Source organism: Canis lupus, chromosome 6 (genome assembly GCF_011100685.1).
Source record: "Canis lupus familiaris isolate Mischka breed German Shepherd chromosome 6, alternate assembly UU_Cfam_GSD_1.0, whole genome shotgun sequence".
In the NCBI taxonomy this organism is placed as follows: domain Eukaryota; kingdom Metazoa; phylum Chordata; class Mammalia; order Carnivora; family Canidae; genus Canis; species Canis lupus.
The window spans coordinates 40,216,865-40,242,436 of NC_049227.1; the positions used below are offsets into that span (position 1 = coordinate 40,216,865).

The 25,572-nt window shown below is 60.9% G+C and overlaps 1 protein-coding gene and 1 non-coding gene across 3 annotated transcripts in view; both read left to right on the top strand.

Moving 5' to 3' along the window:
- LMF1 (lipase maturation factor 1) overlaps window positions 1–20,198 on the top strand; it is an 82,892-nt gene extending 62,694 nt beyond the window's left edge. The window contains exons 6-11 of one of the 2 annotated variants that reach the window (XM_038540861.1): window positions 5,726–5,893; window positions 14,948–15,131; window positions 15,335–15,488; window positions 15,673–15,856; window positions 16,687–16,799; window positions 17,189–17,413. In XM_038540861.1, the coding sequence (XP_038396789.1) occupies window positions 5,726–5,893; window positions 14,948–15,131; window positions 15,335–15,488; window positions 15,673–15,856; window positions 16,687–16,799; window positions 17,189–17,369 (984 nt within the window). In that variant the 3' untranslated portion in view covers window positions 17,370–17,413. Of the gene's footprint in view, window positions 1–5,197; window positions 5,533–5,725; window positions 5,894–14,947; window positions 15,132–15,334; window positions 15,489–15,672; window positions 15,857–16,686; window positions 16,800–17,188 lie in introns of those variants that run through there. The other variant, XM_038540862.1, reaches the window with a different exon arrangement.
- On the top strand, window positions 6,680–6,808 carry MIR8877 (microRNA mir-8877). Its single transcript, NR_128833.1, has one exon. It is a non-coding gene; the product is annotated as a microRNA mir-8877 (primary transcript).
- Window positions 20,199–25,572: the final 5,374 nt, after the last annotated feature.

The following is a 25,572-nucleotide window of genomic DNA, read 5'->3' on the forward strand; positions in this document are numbered from 1 at the left end:
CAGGAGCCTCAGAGGAGGGACCCGCCGGGGCAGTGGCAGAGCGTGAGCAGTGGGCGGGGGCCTCCAGCTGGGCCTGGCACGCTGCCCGACGGCTGTGACCCGGCAGCAGGGCCTCCCGGGACACCCGAGCCCCCGTCGCCCCGTCTGTGCCCCGGCTTCACCCAGATGCGGCTGTCGACGGACCCGATGGGTCGGCGCAGAAGAGGGGCTGGGGCAGCGCCATCTGGGGACAAGAGAGGGGCCGGTGACCTCCACAGCACGTGCAGGCCGAGCCACGGTCCCCGCGGGTCTCAGGGTGGCCCTGAGCAGCCATGGCAGAGCCAGTCACCCCTCAGAAGGCGGTAGCGGGGGCGCTCGTCCCCAAGCTCCTGCGCTCTGCATGTAACCCCAGGTCGACAGTGAAACCCCCACAAGGTGACCCCAGGGTCGCCTCGCTGCCGGGCGCTCAGCAGAGGCAGGTGAACGTGGCTGATGGGCCCGGTGGGCTCTGCATGCATGTGCAGGGCCAGCGGCAGCGTCCACACCAGGCTCATTCCCATGCGAGCCACACGCTCGGCAGGATGCGTGCTTGTGCCCTTCACAGCCCCTGGGGACCAAACATGTCGCTTCTGCTCCTGCGTGGCCGACACGCACGTGCTGCGAGGGGTGCTGGCCGTCTGGCAGGTCCCATGTGCAGCCCCCGGGGCTCAGGGGTCCCGGCCCCATCCCCTGTCACGTCCGTGGCCCGGGGTGCCCCGGAGGGGATTGTGTCCTGCCCAGTGGGCGTCCGCAGGGTCTGCCTCAGAGCCCGGATGCCGCAGCAGACCTCCCGGGCCGGGGCCGCGCGTGGGGCAAGAACCTCGTCACCGGTGTGCTCCCGTCTCCCCTCCAGCTGCCCGTGAGGCAGGGTCCCCGAGCACCTGGCCCTTGGCGCTCGCTTGCTGCTGCCCATTACCTGGGCCACCGAGCGCAAGGGCTGCTTCAGGAAGGCCCTGCCACCGTCCAGGACAGCGGTGACGTTCCTAGGTCACTGCACCGCAGGGTGGACCGTCGGCCCCCGTGAGGTCTCCTGTCCCCGGTCCTGGTCGCCCTGAGGTCTGCCCATGTGATGCCCACAGAGCCACTCCTGCGTCGGTGGGCGCGTCTCCCACCCTACCCGGCCCCCCTGCGCCCTCGCATGAGAAGCGTGTGTCGCAGGCAGCGAGCACTCGGGTCTTGCTGCCGGATCCAGTCTAACAAATGCTGCTTCTTCTTTTAAACATTTTATTTATCAGTGAGTGCACACAGTGGGGGGAGCAGAGGGCGACGGGGGCCTGCAGCGGAGCGGGGAGCCCGACACGGGGCTCCACCCCAGGACCCCGAGATCACCACCTGAGCCGGAGGCAGACACTTCAGTGATGGAGCCCCCCGGGCGCCCATAAGCCTGGCCCCGTGCTGGTGTGACGCGAGCACCTGCCGCAGGCGCTCCAACGTGGTCCCAGACCCCATTTGGCTGCCTGTCTCTCGTGCTCTTTGGCTCGGTCTTGTCTCCCCTGCCCCTCCCGGGCCCCTGCCCCCTCCTGGTTCCTGTCCCCTCCCAGGCCCCTGCCCCCTCCTGGCCCCTGCCCCCCAGCTCCCTCCTGGGTCGCTGCCCCCTCCTGGGCTCCTTCAATGTTACGACTCGTTACTTCTCCCGGCTTCTTAGCGGTTTCCTTTCGTGGGAATTCTAGGCCTGGGGGTGGGCGTCCTTCGGGTGTCACGGCTCCCCTCAGAGTGAGGACCCTCGCAGGCGTGCCGGGCCTGCGCCACCGCCCTCCCCCTGCCCCCCCACCCCCGTCCTCCCAGCTCCAGGGCTGCCCCTCCTGCAAACCCGGCTCCACCCAGCGGCGTTCCACACGTCTCTTGTGGGATTTGCCGCCGGCGGGCTCTTGGTCCGCAGCCGTGCCGATGCGCGGTGCTAGCCCGGCCACCCCCGGACGCACCCCTCTCCACGGCCAGGCACCGCCGCCCTCACAGCCCCCCTTCTTTCTCCATTCCCGTCGTCTGGGTGGGAAGGGAGCAGGCAGCCGTCGGGGGGCCCGAGCCCCCAAGATGGGCACCACGGCCTCCCTGTGTGTGCCTGGCCTCCCCCGGGACGGAGCCTTCAGCCCCGACACCCGCCCAGGGCCCAGGGGAGACCAGCCGCCAGTTGCCCTACTTACCCCGAGCCCCTCACCCGACCAGTGTCCCCCCTTCCCGGCCATCAGGGGGCCGCCAGCAGGCAGATGCCCGCATCCCAGGACGCCTGCCAACAGCCCCAGCGTGCAGGCGAAGAACCCCCCGACACTAGAGGGAGACGGCATCCGGGGCACGTTCCCAGCGGCTTCTCTGGGGACCCGTCCCCCGGGCTTCGAGGCGGGCAGGCGCTGGCCCTCCGCGTGCAGCTAGACGGTGCTCAGGAACTTGTTCTTCAGACAAGAATTACGTGTGTTCCCTCTCGCTAAAACCTCCAACATATAATTTACAGTCGCAGAGGTGGGGAATGGCTGAAAAAGCTATTTCTGTCTACTCAGACTTGTCCCCGAGGCCTGGAAGGCAGGGCGTTGGAAGCACCACGAAGGGACGCTGCTGTCCCCAGTCCCGAGACTGGTTTTATCACCGTCCGGGTTTTCCTCATGTTTGTCTGTTCTCAAAGCGCCTCCTCTTGGAGGAACCAGCGTGGGAGGCTCGGGCCCACTCCCCTGGCAGCTGCAGCAACGGTGCGCGTGGCCGTGCATCCTGCCAGAGGAGGCACCAGCCTCCTTCCCTGCTTTACGGGGTGCGATGTTCCAGGCGCCACTTCCAGGGTTTACAGCCGGGCTTTATGACCCGGTGTTTTTTTCCAGCTTCAGCGCAAATAGAAATAAAACTCTGTCCCGGGCTCAGGACCGCCCCCGGCCGTGCAGAGGAGCGAGTCCCTCGGCGAGTGGGGCCATCCTTCCAAGGCCTGCACGTCACGGGAGGCGGCGAGCGCCAGTCACCTGGCCTCTGCCCTCGCTTCTGGGTGCAGCGAGGCCATGTCTGTGCAGAGGGCACAGCCCGTCACCCCAGGACTCCGGCCGGGCCCCCCACGGTCACCCAGCTGTTCCCTGGCGGTCAGCTGGGGGCTTCCAGTGAGGTCTCTGGCGTCTCGCACATGAGCGAAGGCAGACCGCAGCTGTCCCACGCAGATTACAAATTAGGGTTCTCTTCTTCTCCCCAAAATCCTGGTGTCCTCAGCCCCAGGCCATGGCTGTCGCAGCTCTTCCGTCCAGGCTCCCGCGGCGAGACCTGGAGGCGGTATCAGCTGCGCTGCACGCCGGGTCCCTTCCATGCCCCCTCATCCCAGGGATGAGGCTCCCAGAGAAGAGGCCCCGGCTGGGGGCAGCCCTGCCCCAGGCGCCAGCTGGCGGAGGTCGCAGAGGTCATGGACACGTGCGGCCCAGGGCCCACGCCTGCTCCCTGGGCAGGAAGCAGGAAGGACACAGGAGCTGGATCCAGGCAGGAGCTTGGCTTCCCTCCCGTGGCTCCAAGCGAGCACTGCGAGTCGCTGTCCAGTAGCAGGACCTGCCCGTCCCGCGAAGTCCTGGACGATGGATGGCTATCGCTGGGACCCGCAGCCCCGGGGGAGCAGGTGACCCCCGCTGGGCACTGACGTCTGGAGTAGGGCCGCGCCAAAGTCCAGAGAAACCCATCCTCTCGCCACGTCCTTATCTGTGCCCTTGTGTCTGCTCCCGTCACCCACGCAGCCGTGAGCGAGGCAGCCCTGACACACCCCCATGCCCAGCAGGAGCCTCGTCCGCGCAGCTGGCACCAAAACCTCAGTGCGTGCCAGCCGCTCAGGCCAGCCCACTCTCCAGGCTGTAGGACGGGGGCTGCCTTCTGGAGGACCCCGTGGGACAGTGGTGGGCCGCGCCACAGGGACCCACACTGCACTCCGCCCACGTGTCCGCCGCTACGCATCTGGTCCACCGAGTGGCAGCCACAGCTCCAACCCGGGGCGCCCTGGCTGGGGGACTCAGTGCAGCCGACTGGGAGCGGCCAGCCACCTGCCACCCGGTGCTGCGGAAGCTGCTCAGAACCCAGGGGCACACAGAGCCCCGTGAGCGAGGCTGGCGTGTGCGCAGGGCGGCTGACCCGCAGTCACGCCATGTTCTGCCCCCGAGGGACCCTGAGACAGCGACCCTTGGGTCCAGGCTGGCTTCCTCCCACTGCAGGGACCAGAGCTCAGAGAAACATGCACCCCGCGCCGCAGCGGGAAGAGGCTCACGGGACCCTGGAGCATCCTTGGTGTCAGGAGGTAGGGGAGCCCCTAAAAGTGCTATGGGGGGTGAAGACTCCGAGCCTTGTGCCCACGAGCAGATGCACAGGCTAGAGGACTCCGTGACCTTGTGGTGGCACCAAGTGAACGCACAGCGACAAGGAAGGACAGCTCCGGGCGACATCCGTCAGCAGCCGCTGGAACGTAGGAGGCCAGTTAGGTCACAGGCTCAAGGCGCGGGGCAGGGCTGGCCGCCACCCCCTAGGACAGTCCCCATCACCTCTGTGGGCGTCCCGGTGGGGCCACGTGCCCCAGACCCCCAGGAGGGACACGGGACAGACAAGCGGCTGGAGATCGTGGGGGCTGCAAGCAACACGGCCCAGGGGCGTCTTTCACTGAGCACACTGGGTCGGGCCGCGGGTCACCAGGGTCCCCACCCCCGGTGGTCGCCACACGCTGGTCTCTCCCGTTGGAGGAAGAGGAAGGACGGGCAAGAAGCGCAGCATCCGGGGATGTTCTTTGCTAGTGTGACTTTACTGTGGGTCAGAAACCGTCCAGGTGAGATGTGGCCGTGGACTCTCCTGCCCGGGACAGTGGCCCTTCCGCAGCAGCCGTCCCGCCTGGAGCCACCTCCAGTTCCGACGGGGCGGCAAGCACACGGTCAGCCACGGGGTGTGCTGTGCGTGACTCCTGTGCCATTACCCGCTCCCGCCACCCTGCGCAGCCGCAGCAGGCTCCGTGCGCTTGGACCAGCGGTCCCCACCCTGCCTCACGACAGCAGCGCAGGTGCCTCCTTGTCGGGGGGGGGGGGAGCACCCGGGCCATGCTGGGGAGCAGGGGACCGCACTGCGGTTGGAGTCCTCGGGAGGAGGCTTGTGTTCAGACCCCACAGCAGCGAGAAAAGCAGCGAGGCCGCTCCCCGGGCCGGGCTCCCCACTTGGGCTTGCCTTGCAGTGGGTGGGGGTGGGGCCATGCTGGGCGCCCCCCCGCGGCGGTGTAGACTCCGTGGAGCTGCAGCGGGGCTGGGGCGCTCCCCTCCAGGTTGGGGAGCCGGGGGGTCAGGGCCCCCGTGGTCGGAGGTGCAGGGCCTGTCAGCTGGGCCCTAGGGCGGCCAACTCCACGGCTGAGTCAACACGCAGGCCTCCTGGGACATGCCATTCCCACCCCGCACGGGGGCCACGCCCAGGAACACACACAGGCCCGGAACCCCAGCTCCCACCAGCCTCCCAGCGGAAACCTCCCAACGTGTGGCCATCCCGTTGCCCAGGACAGACCCGAGCTCATCAGTCCCCAGGACGTTCAGTGTGCCCCCAAGGGTCAGTGTAGGATCACAGGAGACCCGGCAGGGGCAGGAGTGTGCACCCCGGGAATCTGGGACCCTTGGTTGCACCACCCTCCCCACCCCGGGGCTGGCTTCCCCCAGCCGGGATGCTCCCCGACATCCCCTTCCCCAGAAACCCCCTGCTCTCGGGGGACGGCCAGGCTCACGGGCCTTCTCCTGTCCCCCAGACACAGCCGGTGCCCAACCCCGTGGCCTACTTCCTGCACCAGTCCCCATGGTGGGTCCATCGTGGGGAGACGCTCGGCAACCACTTCGTGGAGCTCGTGGTGCCTTTCTTCATCTTCCTGGGCCGGCGGATGTGCGTCCTGCATGGGGCCTTACAGATCCTGTTCCAGGTGAGCCCGCGCCGATTGAGGGTCGCCCCTGTACCTGCGTCCCCGAGATGAGAGTCTGCTGGGAGGACGGAGTGGCCCAGGGCACGCTCCTCCCCGCTTCCGCCAGGCAAGCCCCCGAGGTGGGTTCTTTCCTCACGTGTCAGTTGTCCAGCTGCGGCGAATCGGGTCTCTGAGGAAGGGGCTGGCGGGGGTGGTTCCGCATGGACAACCGCCCAAGCCTCAGCTCGGGGTGCGCAGCCGCCGTCAGCCCCCATCCTGCGCCGGAAGCGCTTTGGTCCCTGGAACCAGGCCTGCTCCCGGGGGCAGAGGCTCCCCCACCCGCTTCTCCAGGCCGCTACCATCTCTGGCCTCTCCCTTCCCTGGACTTCAGGGTCTACTTCTCGGGTCCCAAGAAACACTGTCGGGGTTTGAACTCCCCCACGTCGTCCAGGTGGTCCCGGGGGCGGCGCGCCGGAGAGACCTGCACCGCGAGCGTGTACTGAGCGCGAACCCCACACCTTCAGGCCGAGGCACCCGCGCACCTTGTGGCCAATTCCCCGGCAGCCGGGCCGCTGTGCTGCCGCAGAGCCCATGTCCATGGAGCAGTCAGGGTGGGGTGAGGCCGCTCTGCTCGGGCCGCGCCCCCTCCGTGACCGTGTTCCACGCACACGCCCTACAGCTGGCTCCTCTCTTGCTCTATCAACAGGCATCCGGGGGCATTTCTAGGTTTGTGTCATTAGACGTGAGCCCGCCGCGGGTATGTGTGCTGGGGGCCCGTGTCCCAGGCGGGCATGGCTTGTCCCTGCAGCCTGTGAGCCCCTCTTGCCTCGCCTCCTCGCCCACCATGCTGTCGTGTTCGTGGCCGTGGTGTCGGCTGCTGCAGGGGGTGACGGCCTGCCGGCAGGGGGCGCAGTGTGGGATCCAACGGGAAGGGCCCCCCCTTCACGGACTGTCCCCCGGCTGAGACCACAGAGGTCACCCCTGCAGTGGCCGGGTGGTGCGCGCAGGAGGGGGTTTCACACACGGGCTGGATCCAGGCCGGGCACCATTTCTGTGGACGTTCACGGCTGCCGGTCTGCCCCGGGTGGTGCCCGGGCTCCTGAAGCGCGCACATCCCGCGGCCCAGGTTGGTTTGTCGGCGGCCACCCCGTCAAGCCTGTCTGCCCCCAGCTGCTCTGGGTATGTTGAGTGTTGAGGGGTGAGTGACGCGGTTAAATGGCTGCCTGCGGCCTGCCCGAGAAAGCACGCGGGCTCCCGTAAGGCGCTAACCTGCTGAGCCACGGCCACGCCCTCGGTCACGTGACTGCCTGCTGCACTGCGTCCTCCCTGTGGTCCCTGTGGTCCCTGGGATGAACCTGCCAGCGTGGGTCGCGTCTGCGTGGCTGTTGGTGGGGGAGCTTCCACCCCGCCGGGCGTGGCAAGGGCAGGAGGCCCCAGGGGTGTCAGAGAAGCCGGGTTCCTGCTGCTCCCGAGGCCACCCTAGCAGCAAAGGTTTTCCCAGGCACAGGGCCACATGCCACGGCGGCGGGGCACACGGCTCAAGTGCCATTTTGGGCTTGCTTCCCTAGCTTTGTGTTTTCTTTTGTTCCTTTTAGCTGTTCTCACCACCCCCTTTCCTCTTCTGCTTCATCGGTTGCACACAGGGTTTCTTGCGGGGGAACGCGTGCTCCTGCTCCTCCGATGCTTTAGCTGTTCTGTTTAATAGTCTTTTTTAGGGCAGTTTTAGATTTACAGGAAAACTGAGTACAGGGTGTAGAGGGTCCCCACGTGGTGAACTTTTGCATCCACGGGACATATCGCTTACAACTAACAAGTCCAGGTGGACACTTCCTCATCAGGTGACGTACGGTTTCTTCACCATCACCCGACATTGTGTCCTCTGGGCTTGGGCAGAGGTACAATGACGTGTGTCCGTGGAACTGTCAGAGTCCCCTTCGCTGCTCCGAACACCCTGAGGGGCCCCCCAGGCGGGCAGAGTGCTGGGCGCCATACCCGCCCCGCGCCCTCAGCCCAAGCCACCAGGAGGCAGCCCCGACAGCGTCAGCAGCGCGAGCACCACCTCAGGCTGGACCCTCCTCGACCGTCCCGATTCCAAGGCACCTCCGAGGACCCTGCAGAGCCGGGCCAGGAACGCGGGTCCACTCGGCTCATGGTCGCCACGGTGACCGAGCAGCGCACTTGGGTGTGCGGGGTGTTAGCCCATGCCCTGGCTGCCCCTCCGGCTGTGGCCCACCTGGGACCGTCTCTAGGCTGTACGTCTGCCTGGCTCTGGGGATCATTTCCCACCGAGGGCTTTTTCTCCCCAAAACCCAAAGCTCGGCTCCGACAAGTGCTAACTAGAAGCAAACTGTCCGGTCACCTGAATCAGTGAAGAAGTCTGTGCTGCTGGAGCAGATGTAACGGGCTCAGCTCCTGGAAAGGGGGACGAGAGGCACTGACCTGACCACCAGGCCGGCTCTCGTGCGCGTGCTTCTGCTCCAGGGCGCACCGGCTGACTGGACCGCTCGGCAGCAAGTCTGAGCCCCATCTGGGCACCAGTGTCCACTGCACGGGGAGGCTCCCGCCACATGGCCAGGTCCTGAGCCAGCCTGGGCCCTGCTGCCAGGGTGGGTGGCGGTGGGTGGTGGGGAACACGGCCGGGGACGGACGGCCACAGGGGGACTGTGCCCACCCGCAGCCTTCTGGATGTTACAGAAGCCCCACCCACCCACTTGCCTTTCGTCCCCCGAGGGCTCAGTGCTCCCACGGGGGCCATGCCGTGCCCAACGCAGGGCAGGAGAGCCCCCTCCCAGGACGTGGAGGGTCTCGGGCGCGGGGGCTGCAGGGCAGTGTCGAGGCAGGAGCTTGGCTCCCCAGGGGCCAGCGGCTGTGCGGTGGGTGGGCCGCTCTGGGAGCGCTGCAGCGTGGGAACCCAGCACCCCAAGGAAAACCTCTGGATCTGTTTGTTTCCGTCCATTCCTTCGGGAGAGGGTTGAGGATGTGTACACGCTCGTGTCCTACACTCCATTTACACAGCTGTCCTGAAGGTCCTGTGAGGCCACAGGTGTGCTGTGTACGGGAAGAGGTGCCCATGAGAGCCTTCGGGGAGCGGCACTGCCAGGCCGGGGCCGCCCCCACCCTGAGGCCAAGCACAGAGCCTAGGGGACAGAGCGGGAGGGGCAGTGGCCAGACGGCCATCCCAGGGTGGGGGCGGGTATCACAGGTATCGCCAGGCGAGTGGCGCGGCATCGGTGCAGACTGGTCCTAGGTCCCAGAGCCACTCCGACGTCGGCCGCTTAGCACCAGGTCACAGTGAGGGCCGCCACCACAGCAACCGACACAGCTGCCCCCCCAGCCCCTGAGCCACATGCCAGCGGCGGGGCCCGGGATCACTGCCCGGGGTGAGTCGCCCACAGGCACGTGTGTTTGTGGCCTCAGGCACCGCGAGCCCAGCTCCGGAGTTCTGGAAGCCCGTCCCCTCCTCTGCAGGTCCGTGGCATCACGCGGGCCACAGGCACCACCCACACACCCCGTCCCACATGTGGTCTCGGGCAGCCCGCACGGTGCCCCACAGGCCAGTCACGCTCCACGGCCCTGTAGACAGAGACCACGCGCTTGGCCCCCTTCAGGAGAGGCCGCAGCAGCGCAGTAACGCAAGACAGACAGCATCCCCTCGGCGCGCTGGGGCCAGGCACTCCGCACCAAATTCCCTTTTTCTTAATAAATAACTACCATCCAGACAGATGGGGGAGGGGGCCGGTGGGACGCAGCCATGTGCGCCTGATGAGGGCTCCGAGTGTGCACCCCTGCATCCCCGGGCTCCAGCCCGAAACCCATGCCCCCCTGCTTGCACATGCACTGTTCTCGCTCTCATAAATACAGATCTTTAAAAACAAATTATTCATGAGCAGATGTGCCTTCCGGACTGGGCTCCTGGGAACAGACCTGTCCCCCCAGGGACCCCTGTCCTTCCCTCGACCACCACCTTCAGGGACGTTTTCTCCAGCACGTGCTGGGGCCGGCGGTGTTCTCCTCTCAGCCAAGAGTGCGCTGGGCCCCTGCGGGAGACCCCGGGGCTCATCCCGGCTCGCCCAGTGACTGTCCTCCACCTGCCTGTGGTTCTTCTTTCCCACCGTTTGTGCAGTCGGTTGGTGCACCTGGTGGGGTTTTCGTAGGCTGCTGTGATCGGGGTGCGTGTCCTGTTTTGTCTGCCACCCCCCCCTTCTGGGACACGCACAGGCTCTCGGGCATCCTGCACCCCATCCAGCTTCGGTCTGCGCATCGGTTCAGAAAGCACTTAGGGGGATCCCTTGGTGGCGCAGCGGTTTGGCGCCTGCCTTTGGCCCAGGGCGCGATCCTGGAGACCCGGGATCGAATCCCACATCAGGCTCCCGGTGCATGGAGCCTGCTTCTCCCTCTGCCTGTGTCTCTGCCTCTCTCTCTCTCTCTCTCTCTCTCTCTGTGACTATCATAAATAAGTAAAAAAAAAAAAAAAAAAAAAAGAAAGCACTTAGGGCTCCACCCCCTCGCTCGTGTGGACTTTGCTGTTATGGAATCGCATCCAAAGTCAGTGCAGCAACTGCTCCATGTCGTACGCGACCTCTTCCAACTCTGCACGTGCATGTGGTTAAAGTTTTCTTATTTCTCTTGTTTATGGTGACATCTTCTTGTAGATGCCGGATTTTATTCGCAGCAGTTATCCTAAAGTCCTTATCTAGTACTTTCAAGTTTTCTCCTATACCTGACTCTGTTCCTATAAGCCTTCTCCCTTCCAGCTGTGGCTTGCTTGTCTGCAAATCTTGACAGGACACCGGCCCCATGGGCTGCTGGGAGGGTCTGGAAGCTGTGTCCCTCACTCTGCCGAGCAGCTCAGCTACTCGAGGGTCCCTCGGGGCCTCCGCCTGGGTCTCCACCCGCACCCTGTGGGAGCTTCCAGGGCCCATGACCCAGTGGCCAGCAGACTTGAGGGCACCCAGGCCATCCCCGCAGCTACGGCCTGCATGCTTCCTCCCCAGCGCAGCACCAGCCAGCCGCCTCGACCTTCCCGGCATCGAAGCGCTGCCCTCCCAGGGGTGCTTCCTGAGCTGAGGGCTGCTGAATACCTCCGGGGAGAGCAGGGGCTGGCCTGGGTCTGCCCCCCGTCCAGCTGCAGCGCTGCTTCCTCCTGTCGGGCCCTTCAGCCTTGAGAAGCCGGCGCTCTGCGTGCACAGTGTCCCCAGGGTCACTGAGTGATCCTGCAGCACAGCCATGGCCTTTCCCAGCTTTGTTGGGAATGAAGGAGCCCTGGTCCGCGGCCGAGTCTTGACAAACCCCCAAGTTCACCAGCCAGGCTCGACTCGGTGGAAGTGGAAGGAAGGTGCCGAGTGTGTGACCGGCATGTTCCAGGGAGGCAGATGGGACCCCCTGGACAGGGTATCTGGGGCCTGCCTCTGTCCCGGCCTCCCTGCTGGGTGTTTGCAGATGGAACTCAGGAAGGCCTGGCGCGTGGGCTGACACCGGGCCACTGGCTGGCTGCACTCAGTTCCCAGGGCCGAGCCAGGCCTCTCCTCCCGCACAGAAACCATGTGACCGCCCTGCCCCCCACATCCGTGCCTTCCAGGCTCTGCAGACCAGCTTCCCTGCCTTTTCCATCTTCCAGTAGAAATGCTGAGGGCATCTCCCTTGATTCATCCCGGGATACGAGAGACCCCTGGAGTCCTGTGAGCCTCCCGCCCCACCGGGCCCCTTCCCCCGGGCAGTTCCCATACCGTCGCCTGGGAAGCCCTTGGCACTGCTGTCTGTCGCCCCTCCCTCAAGCCCGCCTTCCGAAGCACCAGTGCGTCACTGCAATACCGAACCGCCTTTGCCTGGCGTGCCTCTTACTGTGCTGCTCCTCGCCCCCCCGCCCCCCCCCCCGAGGAGGACATAAAGAATGAACGTTCTCGGCCAGCGAGCATCCTTCCAGAGGAGCGGCTTTGGGCCTGGGTTTCCACGGGGGTGTCAGCAAGGAGCCAGGGGTGACTCCGTGTCCCGGTACGTGCACAGGTCGGGCTCGTTACACCTGGAGAGGCTGGCCCCCGGCTGCGCCCCTGCTGGCTCTTCCAGCAGCACGACGGTCGGGGTGAGGGTGGGCCCCGACACAGCTGTCGTGGGCCGACGCGGGTGCTGCAGCCGGCAGCCTGGGTGGGCCCAGCACTGAGAACAGACTTCAGGAAGGCACCCCGCTGGGGGCTGTGGGGAAGGGCGCGGGGTCCCTGGCTCAGCTGCAGTCGGGCTACAGAGCAGTGAGGGAGCTGCAGCAAGACCCCCGGCCCCTCGGCACAGCAGCTTGTCCTGAAAGGGGTCCCGACGGAGCACCAGTCGGCACCACGCTGTCGTCAGGAGGTGCAGAGCAGCCCGACGGCCTGGACTCCTGGGAGGTGGTGGCTGAGCCAAGCTTCAGGGATGCTGTCCCCCCCCGCCACCCCCCGTCACTTGCTGACGCAGTGGGAGAGACGGGCCGAACAGCACGGCGGGGCCGCTGGGAGATGGCGGCTGCCCCCGCCAGTGGAGGAGGAGGGCCAGGGACGCAGCGCGCAGCAGCCGCCGGGGCAGAGCCCGGTGTGCCCAGAGCAGCCTGCCAGCCGGGACCAACCACGGCCCGGGCCCCCTCAGGGAGGCTGGGGCGTTGCAGACACTGAAGAATGAGAAGTCACTACTGGGGACTCAGGACCAAGCACACTAGTTTTCCAGATTAATCCTGGGAGAGCCATGAATCCACGCATCTCACGTCACACCTCGTAAAATGCCATCGTAATCCATAAAACTGACACGAGCCATCGAAAGCACAGCTCCTCTTGCCAGACCCTCATTAGGTTGGCGTCTGCGACCTTGCATTCCTCCCGATTCCCAGGATCAGGACCCGGCTGTAATGAAAATTCGGGAGTGAAGGGGCTGGGCCTCAGCTGTGTCGCCTGAGCACAGAACTGAGGCCGACCGGCTCCCGGCGTCATCGGGCCGTCCAGGGCCAAGGGGAAGCCGGGGCGCCAGGAGGTTAGACTCCGATGCCCCGCAGGCAGGCCGCTGCCACGCCTGCCTGTCGCCAAGCAGGAGGCCGCCTGCTCTGCTGGCTCCTGAGGGTCAGGCCTGTTGCGAGGTACATCATTTGGTGACACGCGCACAGGCACTCCAGCTCCTCTCGCCTCTGGGGCGATTTTCTCAAACTTTTTCTCCAAGTTCCTCCTGCAGCCGCAGCCCAGCTCACCGGTCCCACCGCGGCCTCCGCTTCCCCTGCGGCCACGCGCGACAGCGGGTGAATGCCGGAACTGCTTCAACTCCCGCGCCATCGGGAGCCGCCTCCCCGGGCCGCCCCTGGGGCCGCTCCTGGGCACAGGCAGGGCCGGCTACTGCCCCACAGCGGAGGCCGCGTGAGGAAGGGCCCTCAGCCCCACTCCTACTCAGGCAGCACCTCCACGGAACGTAACACCAGACTGACACTGACACTAACATCCCCGAACCCCGGATGTGCAAACGTCTCAGGACACACAGCACCAGGGCGAAGCTCTTAAAAATTGGTAACTTGTAACTTCGTGAAAAGCACGTTTCTCCCTCTATAGACACCACAAGGAACCCGCTGGCGTGAAAGGGTGGCCGGGCCCGGCAGGCACCCGAGGACCCACTGGCAGGGCTCCCTCGAGGCGCACCGAGACCGCTGCAGCGTCCCGCAGGCACACGCACGGGCAGGTGATGTGCGGCCGTGGACGCCTGCGCGCTGGCTCACGGGACCCCAGGCTGGAGACCCTGGGCGCCAGAGCTCCATGCCCACCACGTTTGGGAACAGGCAGGGTGTCGGGCGGCAGAGGTCCGTCCACAGGTCACAGGCACCAAGGGGACTGTCTGGGGTGGAACCTTCTGGGCTTTATGGTGATTTGCACAAAGGTCAACATTTGTCAAAAGCCACTGAACTGTAAGCGGGGCGGGGCGGGGCGTGTATCTTATTGTTTGTTTCAACGAAACCTGACGAGAAAGGCGGCAGATTTGCCAGGACTACAGGCCGCCTGCCCGCTCCCGCCAGGCTCCCGAGTCCCTGCCGCCCCATGGCACCTGATCCCCCGGGAGCTGCACCCCAGGGCGTCTCGCCTCACGGGGGCCTCCGCCCCGTGCTCACTGGGCCGGCTGCATCAGAGCCGGTGCCTGCATAGGGCCTGGGCGCCGCGGCCTCCCCTCTGCTCCCCCTCCGGCGCCCAACGGCCGGGGCATAATCAGGCCAAAGACGTCATTTTTAAGTCTTGTAGTACCTTACAAGACGTGCAGCTGCCCGGACAAAGTTCCCCAAAGGCCTGGCTGGCAGCGGCTCCGGGACGCAGCCCCTGACGGCCGGCAGCTCTCGGGCAAACGGGTGGGGGGCATAGGAGACCCCCAAGCTGTCGGCACCCCACCCGCTCTGAGGCTTTGTGACTCCAGTCTTACGACCAAGACGCTAAGTCGCTTTCAGGAGCGAGCCTTACAGGAGAACTGCCACCGTCCAGCTCATGCCAAGTCCGTAGACAAGCCCAGCGGAACGGGGACACGGGCGGGCCCATCTGGACTCCCAGGCCCTGTGCAGCCCCACCTCCCGGTGCCCAGAGTGCGGGAGGCCGGCCTCCTGCGTGGTCACAGTGGACGCATCTGGGGTGCGAGCTGTGGAGGACAGGCCAGCCAGACCCGGGCAGCAGAGCCTCATCCTCCTCCTGCCACCACCGCCTCGAGCACGGGTCCCCAGGGCTGCCCACACCCGAACCCGGTGACGGTCAGCGGAGCACAGCGGCACAGCCCGCCAGCTCACGGCCCTGTGGGCAGGCACGGGGCAGCCTAAGAGGCCAGAACCCGGGTGTCCACAGGTCCCACTCCAGGCTCGAGCAAGAACCCGCCCCAAGATCAGCTGAGGGGTCGACACCCTTGGGGCCCGCCGGTGGGGACACGGGCACGCAGCCTGTGGTGGACAGGGGCCTGGCCCTCAGTACCAACAGTCGGCCGGGGCACTGCGCGTGCTGTTCTAAAGGCTCAACTCCAGGCTCCACAGTCTGCCGTGGGGGGGGGTTGGGAGGGGGTGCCCGGGCTCCATCAGCCTGGACTCAGGCCCTGCTCCATCCCCTGCAGGTGATCCTTATCATCAGCGGGAACCTGAGCTTCCTCAACTGGCTGACCATGGTGCCCAGCGTGGCCTGTTTCGATGATGCAACTCTGGGGTTCTTGTTTCCCTCTGGGCCTGGTGGCCTGAAGTACCGAGTCCTGAAGATGCAGGAGGAGGCTGCCCGAGGGGCCCTAGCCCCCCTGAGATACGGTGAGTGGACCCCCCAGGCGGGGACAGAAGCCTCTTTTCCCCAGGACCAGGACCGCCCACCCATTAGCGAGTTCTGGCCTAGAAACAAGGGGCTGTGGGCGGGGCCCCTCCCTGGGCTCCTGTGAACCTCAGGGGGTCCTCCCTGCCGAGGGTCCAGGCCTGAGCACGCAGCTGACCCCACCGCCCCCCTCTGCCCCTGCCAGGCTGCATGGTGCGGCGGGCAGTGCACCTGGCACTGGCTGCCCTGGTGGCCTGGCTCAGTGTCCCCGTGGTCCTCAACCTGCTGAGTCCCACCCAGATCATGAACACCTCCTTCAATCCTCTGAGGATCGTCAACACGTACGGCGCCTTTGGAAGGTACAGGGGCAGCCTGCCCTCACCCTGTCCACTGTGTGCACGTGGGACCCCGGGCCCTGGGGGAGAGCCACCCCCGCCTCCAGGGCAGCCCCTTACCATGATCCGCTCAGCAAGGAAGCCAGGGTGTGGATGCACAGTGGCCACCTTCATGTGCCTGCAGCTCCCTGCCTCGGTCTCCCCACAGCATCACCAAGGAGCGCACGGAGGTCATCCTACAGGGCACGGCTGCCCCCAACGCCAGCTCGCCCGATGCCGTGTGGGAGGACTATGAGTTCAAGTGCAAGCCGGGGGACCCAGGGCGGCGGCCATGCCTCATCTCCCCCTACCACTACCGCCTGGACTGGCTCATGTGGTTCGCAGCCTTCCAGGTGGGGCCTCCCCTGCCCTGCCCCTCCCGCTGTGCTCCCGAGACTGCAGTGCCCTCGGCGGGGACGCCCACGGCCCGGCTGGTGGGCGTGAGGTCACTGCCTCCCGTGCCCTCCCCGGGCCTGGCTGACCTGGGAGAGGAAGGTGGGGCCAGTGTCAGGGCACCGGCGGGGGATCTTCATCTCCAGCACTGCACCCCAGAGCGGCAGGCGGGGCACAGTGCACAGGACGGAACTCCCACCCCCCCGGGCCGTGTCTCCCTCCTGGGTATTCCCCTTTGTGTTCTCTGCCTCTGCGTCTGGACGGCCGTGGGCCCACAGGTGGAGCCCCCACACTGCCGGACACCTTCGCAGCAGGGTCTGCAGCTCCCCCAACCCTTCCAGCAGTGACAGGACCGGCGCAGCCAACAGTAGGACGGTGGACGTCCACAGGCGCGTGCTTGTGCCAGAGCAGGCCTGGGGGCCCCTCGTCCTCCCGCTCATCTGCTCGGGCTGTCACTGCCCCACCTGCCTGGAGAGACACAGCCTCAGGAAGACCATGCCTCCCACAAGCCCCCAGGGCTGGCAGGCGACAGCACCGAGAGGCCAGCACGTCCCCACGCGGGAACAGCACAGTGCCCTGGGAGCCCGTCCCCCAGATGAACTGTCTAGACAGTGGGCCGACGGGCGGGAGCAGGCAGGGAGTGTGGGCCCAGCGTCTGGGAGAGGCTGGCCCTGACCGCACCTGCGTGACCAGGCGGGAGCTGGAGCTCCAGGGCCAGGCAGGGGCTCATCCTGGGGCCCCTGGCACTGGGCTGCGCGCCTAGAGCCTGCACCCCTCCTCTCACCCCCAGACCTACGAGCACAACGAGTGGATCATCCACCTGGCAGGCAAGCTCCTGGCCAACGATGCCTCAGCTCTGTCCCTACTGGCCGTCAACCCTTTCGAGGGCAGGGCGCCCCCCAGGTAGGACTTGCCTCTTGGACGGGACACCTGCCCACTGCTTCCTCGGGGGCCTTTCAGGGCCTGGACGGATCAGGCACCCTGGGCCCTGCTTGGAGCCTCTGCAAACGTGCCCGGGGGTAAGGTCCCCAGGCTCTGGACCAGCCCCTCTCTTGCGCCCTGCTGGCCTGCGCCGAGGGAAGGGGCCTCCAGAAGGCCAAGCGTGCCCTTTGCTGCCTTCGGGCTGTAGAGCCAAGTCTCTGGCCCTTTCCCAGGCATCCCCGGAGCCCCCACAGTCCCCATGGCAGCCATGGCAGCAATGGGGCCGGGGCTTCCCCGGGCAGCATCACCTCCGAGGAGCGGCAGCTCGACAGGTGGAGGGCGGGCCTCCTGACGAGGGGTCTCTCTTGCAGGTGGCTGCGGGGAGAGCACTACAGGTACAAGTTCAGCCGCCCTGGGGGCCCACACGCCGCCGCAGGCAAGTGGTGGCTCCGGAAGAGGATCGGCCCCTACTTCCCCCCCGTCAGCCTCCGGGACCTGGAGGACTACTTCCGCTCCCGGGAGTGGCCGCACCCGGCCGTGGATGTGGACTAGAGCCGCCCAGGCACCGACGAATAAAGCCGGGCCTGGCCGCGTGAGTGGAGTCTCGTGGGCCGGGCAGCGCCACCCACTGTCCTGGAAGCGCCCTGGGGGGCGGTGGGTCCCTGGGAGCAACTCTCCTGGCCTCTCCAGGCAGCCCCGGGCACCAGGGGCAGCTAAAGCCCCGCGTGCCTGGCACGGCTACGAGGAAGCTGCCAGTCCCTGCCGGTGCCCCCACGTCCGGCGGGCCCCGCCCTCCTCCCTGCCCGCAGCCGCCTCAGGACCTTCGTGCCGCCCCGAGGCCCAGTGCCCAGACGCGGGCACAGAAGCCCTTTGTTCCTGCCTGGGCGGGGCTCCTCCCCTGCTCTGCGGCCCCGCCCCCCCAGCCTCACACCCCGGGGTGCAGCCAGGGCTGGGGTGCCCACAGTGGCCATTCCGAGGCCCCGCGGGCACAAGTGAAGCTAATTACCCTCGCCTGGCGGCCTCTGCCCTGTGAGCTGGGGTGGCCCCAGGGCCCTACCGCCTGAACTTCGCGGAGAACAAACAACTCCCGCCCAGGGAGAGGTCTCCCTGCTGAAGCGACAGCCAAGCACCGGGTGGCATGGCCCCCCCCGGCCCTGGGCAGCCCCCCCTTCTCAGCCGGGCAGCAGCAGGCGCCCCTCCCTCTCCCCCACTGTCCGGAGGGCCGGGCTGCAGCAGGGAGGGTCCCGGCGGGAACGAGGTGGGCACAGTGCGGGTCTGTGTGGGGCCAGCGGTCCAGGTGCCGACAGAGGGGCCGTGTTCCTGCTCGCAGGCAAACAGCCTCCCTGTGTCTGTCAGCACAGACCCGGCCTCAGAGCAGAGCCTGGAGCCAGCAAGTCTGCCCGCGGCAGCCACACGGAGCTGACCACCGGCCCGCTGTGGCCTGGGCAGCCCTGCCCGGGGGGCTGTCCTAGGAGTCCTGCCAACGGGTGGGGGCCCCGAGGACCGAAGAAGCCAGTGCCTTGGCTTGGGTGCCACCCCCCAGGACCACAGCAGGGCCCTGCCACCCCTCCTGCTGTACCCAGAACCCCTGCCCGGTGGCTCCTCCCTGGGCCCTCAGGCCAGCTGTGCCCCCCAGGCCCCCCACGACCCTTGAGAGCCACACAATGCTCAGGCCTTGGGGCACATGGGGACACTTCAGGGGACCCCAGGTCCAGGCACTGGGCCCTCTGACCAAAGACCCCCTCCCAGATCTACTCCCACAGCCTCCACCTGCGAGTCCGCAGACAGCTTCAGAGCCAACCCCGAGGCCCGCGGCCTCCTGAGACTGCATCCCTCCTCCACCCAAAGCCCTCCGTGGCTCCCCTGCCTCACCGAGCACACGCTGGGGTCACCATGTCCCCCCTCCAGCACCTGCTGCGCCGACACCCACAAGCCCGCACCCCCTCAGGGCCCGCAGCACCAACACAGGCCTGCATGAAACGCCTGAAGAAGGGCCCGAACTCCGCATCTGCCCTGCCCGCCACTGCCCTCTCTCGGCACCTGCCGTTTCCTGCTTGACACGGGAGACACTTCAGGATCTGGGGATGCAGGGACACAGGACGTCAGCCTCCCTCCCGCGGCCCTCTGGGGCTGGGGACGCTGCACGGCTGTGTCCAGGCGGCCGGGGCCATTCGCCCCTCCTCGCTCTGCCCCACCGAGTCCTCTCCCTGGGGAGCAGGGTCTGCTGGGTGAGGTCCTCCCAGGCGGCCAGAAACCTGCGGCAGAAGCCAGGCGGGTCAGGCTTAAGTCGACATGCTGGCAATGCTGCCCTCAGCTCCTGAACCCAATGGCGGGGGCACAGCCCACATGCGCCAGCCTTGGCTGGACCGTGGGGCATGGGCATCTTCTCGTTTGCTGAGAGGGTCCTCACTCAGATCAGAGACCCGCAGGGCAGCTGCTGTGCCCCCCTCCCCCTGGGGCTCCCGGGACGGCCCTGTGCCCCGTAGTCCCAGGCTGCTGCGGGGTGAATTCAAGAATGTTACAGGTTGCTACAAGTGGCGCAGGTGGGACTACTCCCGCCCTCCACCGCATGTTCCTGTAACTTCCAGAACTCTCCCCGTCTCTGGGGCGATGGCTCTTTCCATTCCTGATGCTTACTCTGGGCTTTTCTTTCTTCTCTCCTCGTCAATCTCAAAGCACCGACACTGGGTTTTCTAGGCAGCTTTCCTGTTCGCAGCTCACAGATGCACATGCTTCCTTCACAGTCCAGGTGGAGCTCTTTACCATCTTGGCCTGAAAACTTCCATTTCTTTCTCTTCCTCCTCCTGATCTCATAAGGAATGCAGCTGAAGAGCTCCAGTTGCGCCTACACTCTGCCAGATGCTGTGATCCTTGCCTGTGAATTCTAGAAATGTTGATTTCCCCTTTAGCTCATCAAAACAGAGGTGGGGATTTTAATTTCCAGATGAATGGATTTGGGCCTACCTTTCGTTTATCTTCAGTTTTATTGCATGCTTTGCCACCCCCACGTGTCCTGAGGATTGACGTCCCTTTTAGAAGCAAACAGTCTCCTGGGAAGGACAGCCTCTCCAGCCCTGAGGCAGCTGCTTGTCCTTCTCTGCTGAGAAGTTCCCTGGGTCCATTCCCCATGCTGACCTCTCTGCCCTGTATCCACACAGTATAAAGATGCTTTCACTCTCAGGGATGCGGTTTCAAAGCCACTGAGTAAAGTGGAGCTGACGTATCAGCCAATCAACCTTTAAACTCCTGACGTAATTGATGAAACTAACAAGCCTCTATCTAGCTTGACTGACAGAGAAAGAAAATGCAAATAACTAAAGTCAAAATAAAGTGGAGGCATTACTTTTTATGGAAATAAAAAGGATTACAATAGTACTATGAGCAATAGCATGCCAAAAAATTAGATCACATCAAAGAAATGGACAAAATCCTAGAAACATACAAACTGCCAAAAGTGACACACAAAGAAATAGAAAATTGTAAAAGATCTGTAACAGGTAAAGAGACTGCATCAGTAATCAAAAACCTCCCAATTAAAAAAAAAAATGCTGGACAAGATGGCTTCACTCGGTCAAGAGTTTAAAAGAGAATTAACACCAATCCTTCCCAAACTTTCAAAAAATTAGAAAAGAGAACAATTCTAACTCATTTCGAGGCCAGCTTTACACTAATAACAAAGTCAAAGACCCCAATATCCCTTATGAATTTTGCATCCATAAGCAAAAATCCTCAACAAAATACTAGCAAAATAACTGCATGATATGAGAATTATATGCCATGATTTAATGGAACTGCTTTAAAAAAAATCAGTCATTGCAGTATATCACATCAACAGAATACTACAGGCAGGGGGAGGGTGGAGTATCAGGGACAGCACATAGTCCTCTCAACTATACGGGAAAAGCATTTAACAAAGTCCAACAACCTTTCATGAGAAGAGCCACTCAGAAAACTTCCTTAACATAAAAAGGTAGTTAGCAAAAACCCACAGCCAACATCACACTCGATAGTGAAAGAGTGAAAACCTTCCCCCGAAGATCTGAAATAAGTGGAGGATGCCCATTGTCATCAATACCACTTACTGAAGTTCCAGCCCAGAGGAATTAGTCAAAAAAATAAAAGGCTTTAAATTAGAAGACCTCTACTGAGAAGTGATGTGATCCTATAGATAGACAATTCCAATGATCCAACAAAACAAAATGAAAAACACCACCTAGAGCTAATAAATGAACTCACCAAAGTTTCAGGGTACAGAATCAACACAAAAAAATCAGATATGCTTCTATACACCAGCAATGAGCAATCTGAAAAAGAAACTAAGGAAACAATTTCATTTACAATGGCATCCAAAAAAAATATCTACTAAAATACTTAACCAAGGAGGTGAAAGACCTATACACTAAAAACTATGTAACACCGCTGGGAAAATTCTAAAGGAGACCTCTATCAGTGGAAAGGCAGATATCCACATCTGTAAACTGGGTGACAACAGTCTTAAGATGACAGTACTACCCAAAGCAGTCTACGGAGCCAATGAAATCTCTATCAAAATTCCAATAGCCTTAGCCTATAGAAATTGAAAAGCCAACACTCAAATTCACATGGAATTGCAAAGCACCCCAAACAACAATCTTATAAAAGAAAGGATAGGGGCACCTGGATGACTTAGCCAGTTGAGCGTCTGCCTTCAGCTCAGGTCATGATCCTGGGGTCCTGGGATCGAGCCCCACGTTGGGCTCCCTATTCAGTGGGGAGACTGCTGCTCTCTCTCCCTCTGCTTCTCCCCCTGGCTTGTACTCTCTCTCCGTCAAATAAATAAATAAAATCTTTAAAAAAAAGAGAGAGAGAGAGGATTCACATCTTCTGATTTGAAAACTTACTACAAAGCTATAGTCATCAAAACAGTGTGGTCCTGGCATAATAACATAACATGGACCAGAGGAATAGAATGGAAACCTAATAAACCCTCACAGATAAGGTCAAAAGATTGACAAGGATGCCAAGACCATTCAGTGGCAAAATGGTGATGGGAAAGCAGGATCTAAGCACTAAAGAATGGAGATGGCCCCTTGCCTCACACCATATTCAAAAATTAATTCAAAATGGATGAAAGAGCTGAAACTATTAAAAGTCCCAGAAACATGGATCTAACAAATGGATTCTTAGGACACCAGCAGCAGGAGCAACAAAAGGAAAACCAGATAAATTGGACACAACATGGGCAGCCCTGGTGGCGCAGCGATTTGGTGCCACCTGCAGCCCGGGGTGTGATCCTGGAGACCCGGGATCGAGTCCCACGTCGGGCTCCCTGCATGGAGCCTGCTTCTCCCTCTGCCTGTGTCTCTGCCTCTCTCTCTCTCTCTCTCTCTCTCTCTGACTATCATAAATAAATAAATTAAAAAAAAATAAATTGGACACAACAAAACTTAAAAGTCTTGTGCGTCTAAGGCCATTATCAGTAAAGTAAAAAGTCCACAGAGTGGGAGAAAATGTAGGTTATATAACTGGTAAGAGACTAGTAACCAAGATATGCAGGGAACTCTTACAGCTGAGCAGCAAAAAAGACCAACCCCAATTCAAAAGGGCTCATCAGCCATTTCTCCAAAGACAACATAGAAGTAGCCAAAAAGTACAAGAAAGGGGACTCAACATCCTTAGTCACTATAAAATGCATGTGAAAACCACAATGAGATACTACTTCACACAGGATGGCTGTGATTTTTAATAAACAACCAGCATTGGCAAGGATGTGGACAGACTGGAGCCTCTGTCCATTACAGATGGGAATGTAAATGGTACAGCTGCTGTGGAAACAGTCTGGCAGCTCCTCAGAAAGTTAAATGGAACAATAACCAAAGACCCAGCAACTCCTGGGTCGGGTACACATACGCAGCAGAAATGAAAATGGACTCAAACAGATACTTGTACATGAATGTTTGTGGCAGCACGATTTACAACAGCCAAAAGGTAAAAATGACTCAAATGCCCACCAACAGATGAGTACATAAACAAAATATGGTCTCTCCATACAATGGAATAGTTTTCAACAGTAAAAAGAAAATACTGACACCTGCTACAACGTGGATAAACTTTCGAAGTATTACACTTACGCTCCGTGAAATAAACCAGACACAAAAGATCACCTATCATATGGTTCTATTTGTATGAAATATCTAGGGCAGCCCAGGTGGCTCAGTGGTTTAGCGCCACCTTCAACCCAGGGCCTGATTCTGGAGACCCAGGATCGAGTCCCACATTAGGCTCCCTGCATGGAGCCTGCTTCTGTCTCTGCCTCTCTGTCTCTGTCTCTCTCATGAATAAATAAAATCTTTTAAAAATATACCTATAACAGGTAAGTCTGTAGAGACCGAAAGAACTGGGATTGATAGAGGCTGGGGTGAAGGAGAAGAGGGACAGAATCATGGGTAGTGTGGTTCCTTTTGAGGGGATGAAACTAGAACTAGACAGAGATGGTGATTACACAACACTGATACACTAAGTGCCACCAACTGTTCCCTTTACAACAGTTAGCTCTGTGGTAATGTCTTTTAAAATAAGACAAAAACCAGGGCCCCTGGGTGGCTCAGGGATTGAGCATCTGCCTTTGGCTCAGGGTGTGACCCCAGGGTCCTGGGATCGAGTCCCGCATCGGGCTCCCTGCATGGAGCCTGCTTCTCCCTCTGCCTGTGTCTCTACCTCTCTCTATGTGTCTCTCATGGATAAATAAAATCTTAAAAATAATATAAATAAAACAAAAACCAATAAAAGCCTTTTAAGTGTCCCAAGACCTGGACCTCCCTGTCTCGAGGCCAGGAGACTTCACACTGCTAAGACCTACTGGGACTGCGGGGGAAGCCAAGCAGATAAAGCACTCATCCCTTTTGTGTTAAGTGCATAGGGCTAGATTCTCTTAAGGCCAATACATAAAGCGATGCTTAGCCAGTGGGATAGAAAGTATCCAGAGGCAGCATATGACCATACAAGAACTCTCTTAACTGATGATCTAGGAAAGACAGTTACAGATATGCAGCTACCAATTAGTCACAGAAAATCTGAGTAAATAAAGGCAGCCATGGTTACACAATACATAAAACTTTTGCCATCTAGGTGGCTTTCTGCCAAGGCTGTCTTCCCCGCCTTTACCTGGGATCAGCTCAATACCTAGCATAGATGGGGTGTGTGGGCACACTGGGACTCCACTGGGACTGACCTGGCTGGGTGGGTAGCAGGCTGCAGGAAAGCAGCACCTTGTCCTGATGACATGGGGACTCCCAACAAAGATCTTTGTATAAAACCAGAACCCTTTCAGAGCCAGAACATTTTAGAACAAAACCTGTGAAACCCTACCTGGTTTTTTGAAAATACCAGTGAAATGGATAAACCTCTAGCTACAACAGTCAAGGATAAAGAAGAGAAAACGCAGATTATGAATATCAAGAATGAAAGCAGAGTCATCACTACAGATCCTACAGACTGTGAAAGGGAAATAATATTATCAACTGTATTCTAATGAATTTGGCATCATAGAGGAAATGAAAACAATTCTATGGAACATATAAATTACTAAAACTGACTCACATAGAAAGAGAAAACCCAAGTAGCCCCATAACAACGAAAGAAATTGAATTCATGATTTAAAACCTCACAAAGAAAATTTCAGGCTAAAAAGACTTCACTGGTGTGTTCTAGCCAACATTTAATGGAGAAATATTATCCTAAACAAACATTCATATGCTGCTGGTCAGAATATAAAAAAGTACAACTGCTCTGGATAAGTTTGGCAATTCTGAAAACACTAAACACATTTACAACCCAGCCAAGGATCTACCCAAAAGAAATGAGAAAACAGACCTGTGAGCAATGCTTTTAGCAGATTCATTCAGACTGGCCAAAAATGAGGAAATAGCCCAGGGGCCCGGCAGCAGTAGGAATCCATGGTGTTGTATCCACACAACAAATAATCCTTGGCAATAGATGTTAATGATACACATAACAACACACCTGAACCTCAAAAACATGCTAAGCTAATGAATCCAGACACAAAAGAATATACACCAAATGATGCCATTTATACGGAACTCTAAAGAGCAAAAGAAGTCTCAACTGCAGTGACAGAAAATAGGTCAGTGGTTACATTACCTGGGGCCGTGTTGGGGAGGGGTTGACTGGGACGTAGAACAAGGGAATACTTGGAGGGCCGGAAACACTCTATATCTCAATTGCATGGTAGGTACCCTGGTGTACACACTTGTCAAAAAACCATCAAGATATACACTTAAAGTAGCTGCATTCTATTTTATATAAATTGCAACGGACTCTCCAAATAAAGCTCTGTTTTGTAGGTTTTTTTTAACTTCCATGATCTAAATACTCCCACTGCATCTTATTTTTAAAGCGGCCAACATATCATCACTCAGCAGAGTTGAAAAGGGAGGGATACACATGGTCAGCTCTTGCATGCTAGCATTAAGCCACCACCTGCATGCTACCACCTGTACCTCAATTGAGTTGATTTTGAAAACCAAAGATGACAAGGAAACCCTGAACTCTGCCTAGAACGGGCTAAGATAAAGAACGCGGGCAATGCCAGTGCTGAAGGCGTACAGCAACCAAAATGCTGGCACATCTGGGACCCAGCAGCCCCTCCCTCAGTGTGTACACAACAGACACACGGGGATCCCTGGGTGGCGCAGCGGTTTGGCGCCTGCCTTTGGCCCAGGGCGCAATCCTGGAGACCCGGGATCGAATCCCACAT